Source organism: Lepisma saccharinum, chromosome 6 (assembly GCF_977018435.1).
Source record: "Lepisma saccharinum chromosome 6, izLepSacc3.1, whole genome shotgun sequence".
Taxonomy (NCBI): domain Eukaryota; kingdom Metazoa; phylum Arthropoda; class Insecta; order Zygentoma; family Lepismatidae; genus Lepisma; species Lepisma saccharinum.
The window spans coordinates 93,895,020-93,914,717 of record NC_139234.1 but is presented as its reverse complement, the minus strand read 5'-3'; the positions used below and the strand labels follow the sequence as shown (position 1 = coordinate 93,914,717).

At 37.4% G+C, this 19,698-nt stretch overlaps 1 protein-coding gene across 1 annotated transcript in view; it reads right to left on the bottom strand.

The window, feature by feature from the left end:
• LOC145988936 (putative cytochrome P450 301a1, mitochondrial) overlaps window positions 1-19,698 on the bottom strand; it is a 200,214-nt gene that overhangs the window by 82,619 nt on the left and 97,897 nt on the right. The window contains exon 5 of the mRNA XM_083124243.1: window positions 15,463-15,539. Within this exon, the coding sequence (XP_082980369.1) occupies window positions 15,463-15,539 (77 nt within the window). The remainder of the gene's footprint in view (window positions 1-15,462; window positions 15,540-19,698) is intronic.

Genomic DNA, 19,698 nt, shown 5'->3' with positions numbered 1-19,698 from the left:
CAGTGGATGGGAGGACTCATCTTCCATTGAGTGTGCTACGCCGAGGGGAGATGACCTCATACCATCAGAACAATTTAGGATAGCTGATCCAGACAAGTAAGTGAAGCCCGACTGCAGTAGTGGCAGTGGCACTTCTTACTATCGCCCTGCGTCTCCTAGACCCTCACGGACAGAGGAAATGTGAAACTAAGCGTGTGGACCTCCAATTGATCTAGTTGAATCTGGAACGTGCACGAACTGAACTAAACTCAAAATTTCAAATAGCTATTTCATTTATTTATTTATTTATTTATTTATTTATTTATTGGCCAATGGGGTTTTATTTTATGTAAACAAATGGGTGGGAGAGTTGTACCTTTTTTTTTTGTTTGTTTTCATTTCATTATATAGAATAGATTATCGTATAAATTGACAACTATTTATTTTCATTGTCGACTTAGAACAGTAATAGTAAATGGCAGCTACCCTTTCCCAGTGCGTGGTTGGAGTGGCAGCGGAGAAGAATGAACCCTGGGAGTCTCATGCTCTGAATATTCTTAACCCTTCGCTACCGCTCTGCCCAGCACAAATGAATGACGAAACATACATCAGTTTATAATTTTAATGATATTATCCTATTAGACGATACTCTATCTATAGATACGAAATGTAGGACCACGCTTTAGCATTGAAGCATGCATTTCTACATGTCTGTGAAAGAACAGTGTTGCAATATGCACGTATAAAGAACAACGAGCACAGATACTCGAAACAACTGTAGTAAACAGTTCGTTCGCGTATTTAATGTTAATAGAAAGAACTAATATTTTCACCAGACCTGATACATTTTTACAGATTCAGCATGGAATTAACATTCCTGGATTATAAACATGCTGACAAATGTATTTAGGGAGAATGGCAGACGTTCAAAATCGTTTGAAAAAACAGTTCCTGTTTTGGGTCGGGTGAGAATACGCACGCTTTGAAAAGAAAAAAAATATTGTGATCTCTTACTCAAATCTTTGCAGATGTATATCTTGTAACATATTATATTTCAATGTATTCTTAGTTCTTGAAGAAGATTACTGTACGTGTAATATATTGAAATGTTACTAAATTAAATAATTTAAGGCTTATACGAAACGAAAGTTCTTATTTTGGTGTAATATTGTTAACTTGTTACATTTAAGCAGTTGTGCATTCAATAGGTATTCAAAATGATAATTGACAATAACTGCATTTATTTATTTATTTTATTCTTGTGCATGCCTTGCTCGGAAGCTAATATACAGTAGTTGCTTTTAAGACGTTAATCAAAATGGATGTCTTGTATTCAAATGAAAAGTTTTCATGGCTTACACCTTGGAATCAAGGTGTCCTGAATTCTATTCAAAGGTTTATATCCTAATTTAAGTTGTAGGTTGAATACCGATTAAACTATCGAAGAAAAAGGCGAGCTTAAAAGAGGAAGAAGTTTTTATTCAAAAATTACGGAATCAATTGGGAAGTGACTAGGTTCATTTATATTCCTTATTTAAAATTTATTTAATGCACAATGATCTTGTTAATATTTTGTGAATAGACTCATCATACAAAACGCCAAAAAAGCACTAATAAAAAGACTTTGTTGGCGTCAGCCAATGGTCCAGCTTAGCTTTAAGAGCATCTCTAAATTAAATTATCACTCATTCCCCCCATTCCCCCAGAACTTAAAGTTATTTACTTTGTCAAAAGGTGTCCGGAAAATTTTGCTTATTGGCCGATGGAGATTTTGTTGAAATTAGAGATTTTGAGACTAGTTGCGGTAATCTTTTAGAACTTGAGACGAAAATGAGACCAAACCTTTCGAGAGTTTTTGAGACGAGATCGAAGAGAATCCATCTCTCTCCTTCGTAGCTACGTGGAGTCAATGCTATTCGCATCTCCTGTGAACACATGTTTACGGACATAATGGAAAGGGAACAAGTCTTATTTAAAGAAGGCGTTTCTTGACCCTGCACTCGATTTTAAAATCATCTTAGGCGCTAGGACTTTTAGATTCCGCCACTGGTGTACGCAGAGACGAACTGATGGGGCTATAGTCCCCTCCGAAATTTTGATTGATTTAGTTTATTTTACTTCGCTTTTCTGCCACTTTTGTCTAATTGCGAAGATGGAGATGAGTCATGATATGATGAAATTCATGAATGGACACAACCATGCCCAGGAACCCTGGAACCCTGGCTTCGTAGCGCGAAGTGCTAACCACTCCGTCAAGGGGGCCGACTCTGAAATTTTGAGAAAATCACAAAGTGATAAATGAAAAGTCCCCTTAAAATCACACCACATAACCAACCATTCTTGTCTTGGAACAACTTTTAAAATGAAATATTTTAGTGTTGTATCCTGCCTCCTAGAATTACATCTTTACAATTCCAGCTCTTCCGAAAAAATACTGCGTATGCTAGTGGACTCCGCACATAGTCTTCTGCATTGAAATATAAACTATACGCATTTTTGCATGCTTTATATTGCTAGGTCCTCCTCCGTAGTCGTGCGGGACGGCATGGATTTGGTCAGCCTGGGTTCAGTCTCCGGCTTCTTGGCCTGAGTATAGGACCGGTGAGAACCGACCATCCTCAAGAAATTGGGGAGCTACGTCTGAGTAGCGTAACCCGGTCTCGGAAATCTCCTATAACCCTTCCAGGGCTGTCGCGCCATGTGTTATTCAATATTATTATTTATATTGCTAGCATCTTTATGCTTGAAAACACGAATTCACGGGTCACAAAGGATATGAATCCTTTTTAATATTACTGTACGAAATGTTTGTTGCTTGTATCTTTGGACTTCAACGGCAGAAAATAATAGTATTATAACGTAACCATCTTAACAAAACAGCTAAGTATATTTATAAGCACAATACAACTTTTCTCATGTGTAAAAACTGCTTATGAATCGTTGATATGGAATATGCTGCTTGAATACTGTAAAAAATCAAAAACTTTCCAAATTCAGATTAATAACAATTTTGATAGCCTTCTATGTCAAAAGAAATAAATTAAACGCTCTCTTATGACACAATAGAAAATAAGTAAAAACATTAGTAATGTATTTTCCTCAGTTGAAAGATTGAGTTCTAAGACAACTTTTTTTAAAAAAAATGGTAAGGGTTTAATTTCACAATTACGTAATGTTATAATTTTTCACGATTCAATAACTATTGATCATTTTAAAATGGATTGTATTTACTAATCATTTGATTTGATTTATTTTACTTCGCCTTTTGTGCCACTTTTGGCTAATTTGCGAAGATTGGGATGAGTGATGATATAATGAAATTGATGAAAGGACACTCACAAACATCCAATGCCCAGCCAGGATTCGAACCCGGGACCCCTGGCGTCGTTGCGCGATGTGCTAACCACTCCGCCACGGGGGCCGACACTTACTGTTCATGATACAAATTATTCATAAATTATGATGTAATTATTTCTACCAGTTTTCACTATAATAAACACATATTTAAATTTTTCGAATTAAGTGAATCATACCATGTTTCATGAAAATATCATGTTATGCGATACAGTTAAAGTGACGAAGATAATCAGAATCAGCAAAATACAAATAAGAAAAAGAAAAAGTTTCGAATTCGAATTCGAACTTACAACCTTAAGATTGAAAAGCAAAAACTGCACCACTGGACTAATTCGCCACTACAATGTTTAATAATAATAATAAAATCGCCTTTATTGGAGCGGGCTCTAGGGCCGTTCTTACAACAGACCCTTGTCTGGGAGATTAATACAATGGAATAAAGAGTATACATTGAGAAAAAAATAAAAATAAAAACATGAAAAGGATTACATATCAATACAAATAAGAACAATTAAATGTATAGGTATATACGCGTATATGTATAGATAATGAAAAAGAAAAACAGATTTACCTATAAATTGTTGAACATAGGTATCTAATGTTTGTTGCTTTTGTTTTAGTACATATACATATATATTCAGTAATCTGGAACAATGAAAAATATAATAATAATAATAATAATGAAGTGAAATAAAATAATGAAATTATAAGATTTATATGCACACAGTTGGCAAATGTTACAGTGAGTATTTTTATGAATGAAAAGTTGCTCGTGATTAAGTATTTCGCTGTCTTGCCAGTAGATACTGCCTGAGATTCTTTTTAAATAGCTTATGGCTGATGATGGATGTTAGGGAGGTTGGGAAGGAATTCCATTCTTTAGTGGCAGTTACGGTAAATGATTTTCCGTAGGTGGTCGTATTATGTAGGGGAGACCGGGGCACATTGTCACAAGGGGCACGTTGTCACAGTAGCAATTCTGAGAAAAGCCTAAACGTCAGCGAGCTGGTGCTGCTTTCTCTTTTACCTACTAGATATCACTTCCAACTGTACTCGTTTCGAGGTGTGCGGGAAACACGTGGCTGAGTCAGTTGAGCTTTGTCTGTTTTCAGTGCTTCAGTGTAAATTTTTTGAGTCCTGGAATTTTCCTACTGTATGTTCGTGAAAGCGTGAGCGGTAAGTATCTTCGTGTGTGTTATGTAGGTTAGAAATAGAGTTTCATAATGTATTACTCTGAATGCGCTTAATCTTATTGCTTGGTACAGATTTTTTTTAAAAAAGTGGAACTACGACGCGTGGGGCAAGTTGTCACAAATAAGACGAACCATGTTGTCACTGTGAGAATGTGCCCCTCTGTGTGTTAGTCATGATACAAGTGGCGTATTTCTCTTTTAATAAGTGGTTCTGTTGCTTCGCAGATGGTGAGAACATACAAAAGAAAGACTGAGAGAAATGTCCCGCCCATGGGAGACCTACTGGCTGCAGCAAGAGCCGTGAAAAGAAACGACAACCCCGTATCAATACGTAAAGCTCCCAAAGAATTTAATGTCCACTACAGAACATTGGCGAGATTTTGTGCACGTGTTACAGATAGTGAACTACAGTCCGGGCAATGCTCATTCACATTGGATTACTCAACATGTAACAGAGTATTTGCGGAACATGAGGAAGACTTACTAGTATCATACCTAAAACAAGCTTCGGACATATATATAGGAATATTTTTGCAATTTATTAACTCTAAAATCACAAGAAAGTTGAATGCCATTGGCAAATTTCGTGTGTTGGAAGTGTAGGCCCTATCTTTTGCAAATGTTCTTACTGAAACAGTTTTCTGTAACCTTTAAGTTTGTAGTCTTGATTCATTAGCTACTCTGTAAGCTAGTGTTGTTTTCATGAAGTTCTGGTTTACCTACAAAGATTGATGTAACAATATATGTATATTTTGGGATGAAGAAAATATACAGGCCCACCTACTTTATTTCCTGTTTAACTAGCATAAGTTACCTTTTAATTTAATTAGCTTTTAAGTCTCTTTTACATGCTAAGTATTTAGTGCTAGTAACATTTCCAGTCTTTTTCTAGGAGTTGCATTAATAATATATACCTATTTAATGAAACTGCCACTAGAATAGCATGTGACAACTTGCCCCAGATATTGTGACGACTGACTTACCCCGCATATGGGGTACATTGTCACAACTGTATTGATCATAAAGAAGAGTTAATAAGTGATTTGATTTGATTTGATTTAGTTTATTTTACTTCGCGTTTTGTGCCTCTTGGCTAATTTGCGAAGATGGGGATGAGTGATGAAATTGATGAATGGACATTCACAAACAACCAAGCCCGACCGGGATTCGAACCCAGGACCCTTGGCGTCGCAGCGCAGAAGAGTTAATAAGTCCAGTTCAGGATGAGTTACATTGTACAGAGGAACATATGTTGTGCACAAGATAACTAAGTATTTGCATGTAAAAAATTATATTTCTCGGCCTTACGTGAGTGCCACAAAAAAAAAATGTTAAAATTGTGACAAAGTGCCCCGGTCTCCCCTACTGGGACTGACAATAATTTTTTTCGTCGTGTTACATGTTCATGTCTACTCGAATTTGTGTTCAGTTTTTCAAAGAGATATGCAGGCTGCTTGTTGCCTAGTACTTTATGTTAATTTATGTTACTTTAAGTTAATAATTGGTATTTCGCGAGATTCTTGGTGTTAAGCCAATTCAAATTGAATAAGTATTTCGAAATGTGGTCCCTTTTTTTCAGCTTGTAAATGAATCTTATGAATGCATTTTGTAGCTTTTGTAGCTTATTAGTTATGGAGCTGCTTGCATTGTAAGCAACCGTGACTCCGTAGATTAATCGTGATAAAACTAGACTCTCGCACATTGTTTTTTAACGTCAATGCATACAATATTTTTCAAGTGATGTAATGCTCGAAGAGATTTGTTGGCTTTTTTCATCTGCTCTGAAATATGACCTGGCCATTCTATGTGGGAATCCATGACAACGCCAAGGTTATTTACAGTATTTTCTAAATTTAATGGGTGGCTATTCAAATTGGGGAGAATCATGTTATCTGTGTTTTGGCTAAGCTTTTTAGCCAGAAATTTCGTCCCCATTATGACAAATTTTGACTTGGTTGGGTTTAATTTTAGTAAGTTAGTTTGTGCCCATTCACTTATGGCGTTCAGGTCTTTTTGTAGTTGTGATGCTGCATTTGAAAACTCTTCTATCCTTGTATGTATGTATATCTGAGTATCATCAGCATATTGGTGATACTGCGCATGCGAGAGGCTCTTATGTAAGTCCATTACATAAATGGAGAAAAGGAGAGGTCCAAGAATGCTTCCTTGGGGAACTCCATTTTGAATATTTAACCACACAGAGGAGCAGTTATTTTTACCTCTGATTTGTACACGCTGCTTCCTGCCAGAAAGGTACGATGCAAACCAATCATGGGATATGCCGTTAACCCCAATGCTGTGTAATTTAGCGAATAGAACTTCATGGTTCACGCAATCGAATGCTTTTGAGAAATCAAGGCATACAAGTAAGGTGATTTTGCTTTCATCGATAGCTTTTTGTACATCATCAGCAACTTTCAGAATGGCTGTTGTGGTGCTGTGATTTGGCCGAAAACCAGATTGATGCTTTGGAAAACTAGCTACGTGTGTGAATAGCTGCTCGTGTACAATACGTTCTAAAATTTTCGACATTATAGGCAGTATACTTATTGGGCGCAAGTCATTCACATTTTTATCAGGGTTGCATTTTGTAAAACGATTGCCTCTTTCCACGCTTCTGGGAAGATACCCTGTGCTAGGGAGTTATTTATTTTGACGGTTATAGTATTTAGGCAAAATGGAAGTAATAATTTTAGAATGGTTAAGTTTATGCCATCGTCTCCACATGCTTTACTACGTATCCTGCTGAATGCCTTTTGTATGTCTTCAGATGTCACTGTAGTAAAGGTAAATGAATTTAGGGGTTTGAGGGTCAAAAATGTTTTGCAATTTTTTTCCAGCGCATTCTGGTCCGCTTCAGTCTGCGAAGCTTGTATAAAATAGTCATTAATGCTATTTGGATCTAGTATTTCTTCGGGAATATCTTGACTGACATATTTGCTACCTATTAGGCCATGTTTACGCAGGTTCTCCGACATTTCTTTCGCATTATTTATGTTCTTATCGATTGCAGATTTATAATAGTGAAACTTGCTATTTCGCACTATCTTTTTAGCTCTGTTTTTAAAGTATTTGTAACTGAGAAGGCTATCGTTATCGCCGGTGTTTACGTATTTCAAAGGATAGTAGTCCCTAAGCTTCCAAAATTTACGAACTGTGTTGTTTATCCATGGCGCGGGAGGCTTTGTCACTCTGAGCGTTTTAACAGGGATGTGTTTGTTCGCCAGCAATAGTATTTCATCATTTATCATTTCGACCTGGCTGTTTACGTCCTCACATCCCTCTATATCCCCCCAGGCTGAATTTTTTGCATCCTCATTGAACTTGCTGATATCTAGTTGTTTGAAGTCACGGTAACGGACAAATTTCGTTTTCGATTTTTTTACACTATTATAAACTTCAAATACTGCGTACACTGTATCATGATCAGATAACCTGGCAATGACTGTTGATTTACGTATAAAACCTTTGTCTTTTTAGAACAGATTATAACGTCTATTAGGGACTCTGACGTGGCAATTTTCCGCGTTGGCTTTTTTTACAATTGGAATGCCGTTTAGTTCTTTAATTATGGTACCCGACAATAATTTTGTATCCGGTTCTTTAGGTTTTGAAAAATCTGCGTTTACATCGCCGATACAAATATAATGGTCGTAGTTTACGAATGGAAATTGTAATAATTGAATGTGGTATAAGATATATTTGGCGGTCAGTACACCAACACAACAGCTACTTTCTCTTTGTTGCAGCAAATTTCGACTACTAATATTTAGATTTGTTCGTCTAGTTTTAAAAAAAATGTCAGTTTCTATTATTTTCCATCGAATATTTTCTTTGATATAAAAGCAGATTCCACCCCTGTTGCATCGAGTTCGATCTTTCCTTATGAATGGAATATACAGGGAGGTTATTGCAGCATGACACCGCAAGAGCGTCGGCCGCTTGCCGGCCCAGTCATGCAACAGGTGCCGGCAAATTGCGTAACAGATAGCCCGTTACACAAACCGCTTGTTTTGTAATGTTTCCACTTTTCACAATTATAGTTACAATTACAACTTAAATAAGCACGTACCTTGTCGTAAGGATGCTGGAAAAGGTGTCCTCTAAAATACAAATATTTCTGGCACTTTATTTTTGACATGTAATCTTTCTTAGACACCGCGAGAGCGTCGGCCGCTTACCGGCCTTGTCATGCATCAGGTGCCGCCAAATTGCGTAACAGATAGTCCGTAACAGAAACCGCTTGTTTTGTAATGTTTCCACTTTTCACAATTACATTTACAATTACAACCTTATTTTAGACATCTAATCTTTCTTAGACATCTCTACTTTATCCTCGGTTGACAGAAAGGGAAGACAGCATCACGGCGCATAAAGCAAACCGAAAGTGTAAAATTATATTTAAAACTAATAATAATGATGATCACTAACCTTCTGTGTTATAAATGATGTTGAAAATGACCTCCTTCAACACCAATACATTTCCGGCATCTGCGTATGAAATTCCTCTGAACATCCATAAGCTCCTCAGGTGTGATTCTGGCAATTTATCTTCTTATATTTTCTTTTAAATCCTCTATTGTACGCGGGTTATTCTGATACACTTTGTTTTTTAATGTTCCCCATAAATAATAATCACAAGGAGTAAGATCAGGGCTACGAGAGGGCCACAACTCAGTACTGATAATTCTGTCCTCAAAAATCTCGGCAATAAAATTAAGTGATTCATAAGCAGTGTGAGCAGTAGCAGAGTCCTGCTGAAAAAATGACTGCTGGCATTCAATGTCCGTTAATTGTTCAAAAAAAGGTTGTAGTATGTCTCTTCGATACCTTTCACCATTGATAGTACCTTCATAAAAAATAGGCCCTATTATTCTGTGCGCATTCAAACCACACCACACACCAATTTTTGCAGGATGGAGCGGAACTTCATGCACAAGGTCAGGTTTTTCTGCGCTCCAATAGCGATTGTTTTGTGAAATAACTCGGCCATTCAATTCGAACCAAGCTTCGTCTGAAAATATGATTAATTCTGGATTTACTCTGCCAGCAACAATATTATCCAGCATCCAGTTACAGAATCGAACTCTAGTCGCGTGATCGCGCGGTTGCAATTCATGAACCACTGTAATTTTGTAGGGTTTTAATCTAAGTAATTTAGTGGCATTTCGTGCTGAGGATTTTGAAATGCCTGTTTCCTGAGCAAGCCGACGGAGGGATTTTTTTGGAGTATGTTCAAGTCGTTCACCAATTTCGTCTAGCTTTTCTTCCGTAAGAACACGTCGTCTGGAAACACGTTTCTTAGGTTCAAGAGATCCTGTCTCTCGTAATCTTTTAACGAGGTTGTAAACAGTATGTCTGTCCGGAACAGGATTGCCAGGAAATTTTCTTGCGAATCGCCTGACTACTTTTCTGCAAGAGTTCGTTTTCACGTAAGTATCGTACATAAAAACTCTTTGTTCAAGACTATATTTGTTTGGCGGCATAACTAATGAATGAATAACAAATAACACACGATAAAGCACTAGCACTTTAGCACACCAACTCAAAAACACAGTATAAACAACACGAGTACTGATAAACGCAAACCGAAGTGAACACGTCTAAACAACTGGTAGCCGACAGCTGTCGCATTCGCGTAGTATCGAGAGGCTTCTCGCGGCTTACCACTACTCCGATAAGCCGCTGACGCTCTTGCGACATCTGAGGAATTTCGCTTCTAGCGTCGGCTCTATAGACACTGGATGGACCAAATTTTGAGGGAAGCACAACAAAAGACTACTCTATGAGGATATGTAATGCTCCTGCCGCAACTTTGAAAAAAAAAATATGGAAATTACGACGTTCAGAAATTTTGCGTGATTACGGGGAAAATAGAACTTTGGGATTTGGCCCCCGTTTCCCCCTGGACTCACAATTGTCGGAATTTACATAAAATGTTGCTTTTTGTTCATTCTTACATTTAGAATTTAAATTTCTTAAAAAGATGCAGTTGTTGAGCAGTTATAGCCTTTTATATTCAGTTTATCCCATAGTAGCAAAAGGGGAAAAGTGCTTATTTCAAATGGCGCTCTCAGAAAGAAAAACGCACACAGTGTATGATCGCTACTTTACTTCAAAAATATTCACACGTTAAAATTAAGTGACACTGTTAAATAATTCGTTTATCTGCGCTTTCGTTTTGCATAATAATGTATACGTAACCTCCCCCCTCGAAAATCTTGGGCACGCCACTGACTCTAGTGTTCAAAAGGATTAATCTTGTGTTATCTGCAAAATAAGAGTCACGGTTTTGTTTATTCGAAGGCAAGACAAGAATGAAAAATTGAATCCTTTATGTTGGATGAGTCATTGCTGTCAGAAGCGATATGGGCAGAAATAAAGTGCCAGAAATATTTGTATTTTAGAGGACACCTTTTCCAGCATCCTTGCGGCAAGGTACGTGCTTATTTAAGTTGTAATTGTAACTATAATTGTGAAAAGTGGAAACATTACAAAACAAGCGGTTTGTGTAACGGGCTATCTGTTACGCAATTTGCCGGCACCTGTTGCATGACTGGGCCGGCAAGCGGCCGACGCTCTTGCGGTGTCATGCTGCAATAACCTCCCTGTATATTTTCTACTGTTTTTAGGTTTGAACCAGGAATCAAAATATACTACTTTAACAACTTATAATTGCTTTTCAGTTTAAAAATTTGCCCTTGCACGTTATTTTGTTTAACGTGTAGCATTAATTGTGTAAGAGAGTGGCACAAAACATTCGCTCTGCAGATCTGAAATGCTGAAGCGTGGCCTCGTATTGCACATTAGATAGCTTGCACTTCTATCTGAAAATTAGCAATTTCAACCCCATTGAAGTGAAAACCTCTAAAGATTTTTAGTAATTACGAACCATAAAATAAATGTCACACACATTTCTGGGCTCCATTTCAAATTTTCACTTTGTGCTCTTTTTTGTTTGATATGTGGATAATGCAACACTTTAATGTGAACTTTCTTGGGTTAGATTCACTTGATCCCACGATTCGTCATCAGATCACATGGATTTTGAGTAAACAAGCTTACGACCCAACGTTATATAATTCTAATAACTTTGATTTATACTATGCATAACTAATGTTAAAAAATAAGTTTATGTGTATATGTGTGAGCATGTGTGATTATATTAAACACTCATAAAGAATTGTGGGGAAAAGTACAGTATAGCTATAAACAGACTATGATAATCAAATTCTCAATCAAAAGTTATATGCAAAGTATTGTGTTACATATTTATATAATCACATTATATTGATTTTTCCCGCTCATCAAGTTTGATGTAAGTATATGCATATTTTTTGTTGCCAGATTAACATAAAATAATTACAATTTTTTAAAGATTAATCCAGGTATGTACACGTATATTCTTAGGACTTTACTATTGATTTTTTTAAAAGAAACTTGCTCGCCCCCCACCCCCGTAAATTGCAAAATGCTTTGATTAGCTTTGCACCCCCTTCCCCAAATCTCTAAAGAAATCGGCGGCTATGGGAATGGGAATATTCCATGTTACTTTACTGTAAATAATAAGAAATTAAACAGAATAGGATGAAATGGGGAACTACTCTTATTTTATTGGGTGAATGGATCGGTCTTTTGTTTGATAATTTTAGAAAAACGTTGTTGTTATGACTCTGTATCACAAACTTTATTTCAAACAGATTACAATTCTACAGGTATACAGTTGGTCCCCTGTTTGAATCCCGACCTGGGCATGGATGTTCTGGTGAGTGTCATATCACCACTCATACTCATTGTCGCGATTCGAAAAGCTACGCTAAATAACAAAATTCAAACCACATCCAACATACAGTTGTGTTTTGGGATTTCGTTAAAGGGAGCATCTTGCATTGACCTGTAGCGGACGACCGGTTTCAAACGAAACCATCCAAATTATGGCGTTCGGAACAACTGGTTTCGTTAGAAACCACCCCCACGTGGCAGTAATTTACACGTTATTTCTTGAAAACCACACACGATATTTCAAGTGTCTTTTTTGTTCATTAGCATATGACAGTGTCTAATTACAAAATACATTTTTACTATTGAAATTCCGGAAATTGTTTCCTTAAACTGGCAAAACTGTCGCTTATATACAGGGTGACTGGTAATTAGATGTATTCCCTGAAAGGGGTTAAAGTAGAGACAATTTGCAATAAATTTGACCATATGATACCCCGTCCGAAAATTAGTAGTTTTCGAGATAATCGAGTTTCTATTGTTTTTTCTAAAAATGACAATTTTCCACATAAAAAGATGAATTGAGAAAAAACTGATAATTGTAGGGAACTTATTTAAGCGTTTTCTGATAGCTAACAAACAAGTGGTTCGTTTAAAAAAAAGTTTTTTCCAAATAACAATCACATGTAAGTACCGGGTGGGTCTAAACTTACAAGTGATGATAAAAAAATGCACTCTTAGTTTACTTGGCAACGTATTAATAACAAAAATGGTATGACACGAACCGTACAAATTACTTAAATTACTTCCTTGAGTCATCAGCTATCCAACAAGGTACAAATGTTGCTAACATTTACATTTGTGTACAAGAAATAATACTTCATTCATCTTCATGTGTATGGAATCAATGAACAATACAATTAAAGAACATTACACGTCTTGCTCAAAGTGGGCACCTCCGTTACAAATGCAGGCACGTAAGTTTTTACGGGTCATTTGGTCTCTTAACTCGTGATGTGATGGTGGCCTTGACGTGTTGACCAGCTGTTAAGATCCTCTCCCTGAGCTCTTCTTGCGAGTTTACCGGTGCCTTGTCATGTGGCTCCAAATGTAAAAGTCGCAAGGCGTCAAATCGGGGGATCTAGCCGGCCAGGGAATCGGTCCGCCTCAGCCAATCCATTTCTTTGGGTACTTTTCATCCAGCCACTGTCGCACTCCCAGGCAGAAGTATGGATGGGCGTAATCAACAATCATTTCATCGAGCCATTTTTCCTGCCCCAAATCTTAAATGGCATCACTTATGAACATTTTTTGCGGAACGGGATGGCAATGTTGTTGGAGGATGTGCCTCTAGCTACAAGACGTGACATGATTTATCAGCATGATGACTGCCCAGCTCGATCCCCCGATCGATTTGACGCCTTGCGACTTCTACATTTAGAGCCACATGACAAGACACCGGTAAACTCGCAAGAAGAGCTCAGGGAGAGGATCTTAACAGCTGGTCAACACGTCAAGGCCACCATCACATCACGAGTTAAGAGACCAAATGACCCGTAAAAACTTACGTGCCTGCATTCGTAACGGAGGTGCCCACTTTGAGCAAGACGTGTAATGTTCTTTAATTGTATTGTTCATTGATTCCATACACATGAAGATGAATGAAGTATTATTTCTTGTACACAAATGTAAATGTTAGCAACATTTGTACCTTGTTGGATAGCTGATGACTCAAGGAAGTAATTTAAGTAATTTGTACGGTTCGTGTCATACCATTTTTGTTATTAATACGTTGCCAAGTAAACTAAGAGTGCATTTTTTTATCATCACTTGTAAGTTTAGACCCACCCGGTACTTACATGTGATTGTTATTTGGAAAAAACTTTTTTTTTAACGAACCACTTGTTTGTTAGCTATCAGAAAACGCTTAAATAAGTTCCCTACAATTATCAGTTTTTTCTCAATTCATCTTTTTATGTGGAAAATTGTCATTTTTAGAAAAAACAATAGAAACTCGATTATCTCGAAAACTACTAATTTTCGGACGGGGTATCATATGGTCAAATTTATTGCAAATTGTCTCTACTTTAACCCCTTTCAGGGAATACATCTAATTACCAGTCACCCTGTATATTGTTATTATTTTTCCCCAAGAAGTATCAGTCTATTTGCAACGAAACTTTGCATAGTTGTAGGAATATACTGCTGCTACGTACTACATTTTCCATTCACTACTGTGGTGGCCACGAAGTCGTGCCGAAGAACATTTTTTTAAAATTTCGATTTTTTTCTTCCTTTAACACTAATTATTGGGAGGCAAAATGTACAAATTTTACATCTGCTAAAAGCCCTGTCTTTAAGAAAGAAAACAGAACCGATTTCATCTCTCTAAGACGATTGATTTATTGATTTGCTTTATTTTACATACATCGCTTTTTGTGCCACTTTTGGCTAATTTGCAAAGATGGGGACGAGTGTTGATATGATGAAATTGATGAATGGACAAACATACATGCCAAAGCCAGGATTGGAACCCGGGACCACTGGCGTCGTAGCGCTCTCTAAGACAATTAATTCATCAGCTATGATTTGTTTTTATTCCTCGCGGTAAGTGTGAAAACTGCGCGTTTGAAAAGGCAGAGGCTTTGCTGGCACGCGAAGCTCCGTCCTTTATAAAGGTTGAACTTCTATTGGCGATATGTCCCTTCTTACGGTTTGAAACACACATATAATCCTATAAACTGCATGTAACATCCGCAAATGTTTTTATATCTTGCTTGTACGTCAAGGACACTGCCGGCTTGTAACGATTCCATTGAAAGTCAATGTATTCATTACAAGCCGGCAGTGTCCGTGACGTACCCGGAAGAATTAACCCTACCTTCTGCATGTCCATATAAAATATAATATGAAGGGCTCGGGTGTAAAACATGGTAAGTGACATTTTGGTCATATTTAAGTTAAATAGTAAAATGTGCCATTCTTCAATTTTCGAGTGAAATTGCCATGTTATACAATTTGCATTGGAATCAGTGAAGCTTTCTGATATTGGTAAACACAATATGAAAACAATTTATCTGCAGCATAGCTTGAAATAACCTTTTTTCTTAATAAACCCAGAAATGGTCAAAATGTCACCATGTTTTGCACCCGAGCCCTTCATTTAACTTTTTTGTGGAAATTGATACTGTTATTGTGATTCATGAATACTTACATTCAAGGGACCACTTGTGAATTTCGTTGTCGAAGTCTTCTGGCATTTCTTTCAGTTCATCTCTCAAGTTTTTGATTCTGAAACAAATAAAGTATTAATTAAAAATTAAAATATCGCAAGGCTCTTTTACTGGTTTAAAATGTATCCCAGCAGTAGGAGCTTCTCATGGAGCTTCTTTTCCGAGGCGAGCATCAGCCACTGGGTAGCGAATAGCCACCAGAATATGGTGGTCAGCTGCGAATAAGGCATAGCCAAATAAGCAGTCCCGGACTGATGCGGCAGTGCTATCAGGGTCTGGAGAGAGTGATCTGTGGCAAGATTACACCCATTAAAATCCAGAATAGCCCAATGACAGCACTGTGACATGGCGAGGAAGTTCCGTCATCAAATAAGCACCGCCCCTGCTGCCTTGCAGGGAGGAGAGGGATCCCTAATGGCTAAGGGAAGGATACCCTGACAGAAAACTAAAAGAGTGGGAGGAACTCTGTAGGCATGGTGAAGCCAGTCCTCCTAGGGGAAAATAACACTGGAAAGAAATTTTATTCGGTTCTCCAGAGTGGGGTTTGGGAGTAGAGTCAACAGCCGTACCCAACAAAAAGTATCTTGTTCAGAATGACAGAAGGCATTACAGAAAACGAAAAAGCCAATGAATAAGGTACATGATTCGATACAAACTTCTTAGAATGAAAGAACTCTACATAGATCTGGTGCACTAAAAATCTAACCAATGAAGTTGCCAAATATAGAGTTCATATTGCAAAAATTGTTTCCAGGGCACAGGAGGTGTCAAATTGGGAGGAAGAAGAATAAACTACATAAGATTTGCTGATGACATGGTATTACTCGTTGAGGATGAAATAACCATAAATAGTATGTTAGAAGAGTTAACGCTGTGAGCAGTATGGGATGAAGATTAATGTAAACAAGACAAAGGCAATGGTTATAGGACGGAAACCAAGGAATATTAATGTGAGAGCAAACAGTGAAAGAATCCAGCAAGTGGGTATCTTCAAGTACCTCGGATGCACTATAAGCAGTGACATGAGCTGCAAACAAGAAGTGAAAATGAGAATCGCAATAGCAAAAGACGCTTTCAATAGAAGAAAAAATGTTTTTTGTAGATCCCATGGACATAGGTCTAAGGAAGAGATTAGTGAAATATTTTGTGTGCAGTGTAGAACTATATGGTGCAGAAACCTGGACGTTGAGAAGAAATGAAGAGAAACGACTCGAAGCTTTTGAAATGTGGACATGGCGAAAAATGGAGCGTGTAAAATGGACGTACAAGGTAAGAAACGAAGCCGTACTGAAAAGAGTTGGTGAAAAAAGGTCTATACTGGAGACCATCAAGAAGAGAAAAAGAAACTGGTTAGGACACTGTCTAAGAAGGAACTGTCTGCTAAGGGATGCCTTGGAGGGAATGGTTGAAGGAGGAAAAGTCATTGGAAGAAAGAGATATCAGCTTATGGATGATATTAAATTAACTGGGTAGTATGCTATTACGAAGCGTAAGGCAGAGAATAGGGAAAGCTGAAGATTGCAGTAAAAAACCTGTCAATTACGCAGAAAACAATGAATGAATGAATTGCGACAATGACATGACTTCTTTGAAAATGGTGACTATGCGATCTACAGTGGCAATGGAAGCAAAGGTCTTTGGAACTAGTGTTGCTGTACACAAAAAGCTCAAGCACATTGTTATCAACTTTGAAGCAGTAGATGAACGTATGAGATGAAGAGAAAATTCTTTAACACCACTTTTATTTGTGTGCATGCACCCACGGAAGAGAACGAACAAAATGTTAAAGATGCAAATGTGGAAGCCACATATCAAAGAGCACCTAAACATGATATCAAGATTATTATGGGAGATCTAAATGCTGAAATAGGGGAGGATATGGAGTGTAGAAATGTGGGAAGTCACAGTCTACACCATGAATCAAATCATAATGGCTTAAGGCTAATTGACATTGCTATTACAAATAACTTAAAAATAAGCAGCATAACTTTCCCACACAAGAACATTCACAAGTAAACACGAGTGTATCTTGATGGCTAAACAAAAAATCAAATTGCCCATGCTATCATTGATATAAGACATGCACCTGATAGAAGATATATATCAGGAGTTGTAGAGGTGAAGATATTGACTATCACCATATTATGGTCAGGATAACGTGCTACTCAAGGATGTCACAATTGAAAAGAAAATTATAGAAAAGAAAAGAAGGTTAGGTATGATCATGAATAACTGAAAGATATTAGCGTTTCCAGAGAATATAGATGGGCCATTTCATCTCAAATCATAAGGGTAAGTAATAAATGTGTCACCTTCAAATTTCAAAATTAGAAGACAAAATATATGTTAAAGAACCACATGATGGATGGTCAAAAATTAAATATTTTCTATTTTCTGTTGATTTGTTACAGTATTACAAGCTCACAAAAAAGACATTATTTGATTAAAAAAATACGCAAGGAAAATAATGCAATATTCAAACCACTATAAATCAAATACAAAAAATGGCAGAGACTTAAGGTTTCCTTGATTTGAAAGCTTGAACAAAGTACTTCCAAAATGTTATTAAGGAACACATTTATGAAACCTTCTCCAACTCTAAAATTAAAAAGCAAAATACTAAAATTTGAAATTTCTTTCAAAGTTCATTTCTTTAAAGTGAAGAACAACAGACATGAGTTTTGCTGGGATAATAGGATATGGGAACTGGACAAATTATTTGCAATGCCATTTCTACACTAACTTCTAATGTTATGTATTGTTAAAAAAATGAAAAAATGCATTTTGACCTTTTTCAGAAATTATTTTCTCAAAAACTGTACAATATAGTTGTTGGTGCAATCAGATCTTGCGATATTTTTGTGTGTAACTGGGGAGAATTCTTTTAAAAATGTCCTACATGTTCCATATTTTTTTAAAAAATACAGCGTGTTTTAAAAAGAATATACGTATTTCGCATGCATATATTATTAAACTTTAAGACATACGAAGATGAAATTTGACACACATACTTACGAACCTCTCAAGTTCAGATTACAGATGTTCAATATGTCCTCCAGCAGTGACACGAACAATATCACATCGATACTCAAATTCCTCCCATACTCGGGCAAGCATGTCCTTCGTCACTGATGTTACGGCAGTACGGATCCGGTTCTTCAACTCTTCCAGGTTCTGTGGGAGTGGTGGTACATAAACATTGTCTTTAATGAAACCCCACAGGAAGAAGTCACAGGGTGTCAAATCCTGTGACTGTGGAGCCCAGCTGATACATGCTAAGTCGCCAGCTCCTTGACGACCAATCCAACGGTTCGGTAGAGTTTCATTCAGATAATCACGCACTTGGCGACTCCAGTGAGGGGGTGCCCCGTCTTGTTGAAAAATGAAGTTGTCTTCGTGCAGCCTCGGAAACAACCAGTTTTGTAACATAGAGAGATACTGCTGACCGTTAACCGTGTTTCCATCAAAGAAGAATGGGCCGTAAACAGATGATCGGGATATCGCGCAAAACACATTCACTTTGGGCGAATCTCGTACATGTTCAATGAATGCATGTGGGTTCTGTAGGCCCCAAATGCGAACATTATGTTTGTTTACCTGACCACTGACGTGAAACGCAGCTTCATCACTAAACACGATGCGTTGTGCGAAAGTGTTGTCATTGTCAATAGCATCAAGAATCTCGTTACAAAATGCAACACGTTTGCGTTTGTCATCAGGAAGCAGAGCTTGTAACAGCTGTACCTTGTACGGCTTCATAACCAGCCGACGTCTCAAAACACGCCAAATTGTTGTTGTAGGAAGTTGTAACTCCCGACTGGCACGACGAGTTGATTTTGAAGGGCTACGTTGGAAAGCAGTTTGAATTCGTGCAACATTTTCTTCAGGAACACGAGGGCGGCCAGGACTCTTTCCTTTACATACACATCCTGTATCTACAAACTGTTGATACCATCTGCGAATGTTCCACCCATTCGGAGGATCAATTTGGTACCTCAACCTGAAACGTCTTTGCACTGTAATCACGGAATTGCACTTCGCAAACTCGAGAACACAAAATAATTTCTGCTGCGGAGTAGCCATTTCAAACAACTGACGGTTACCAAGCAAAACAGAACACAACTGACATATAGCGGCTATTATATAAACTAGACTATGTATTCGTTTCTCTAATAGCCGAGCCGGGGCGCAGCGATCTATAGTTTGGGCAAAATAAT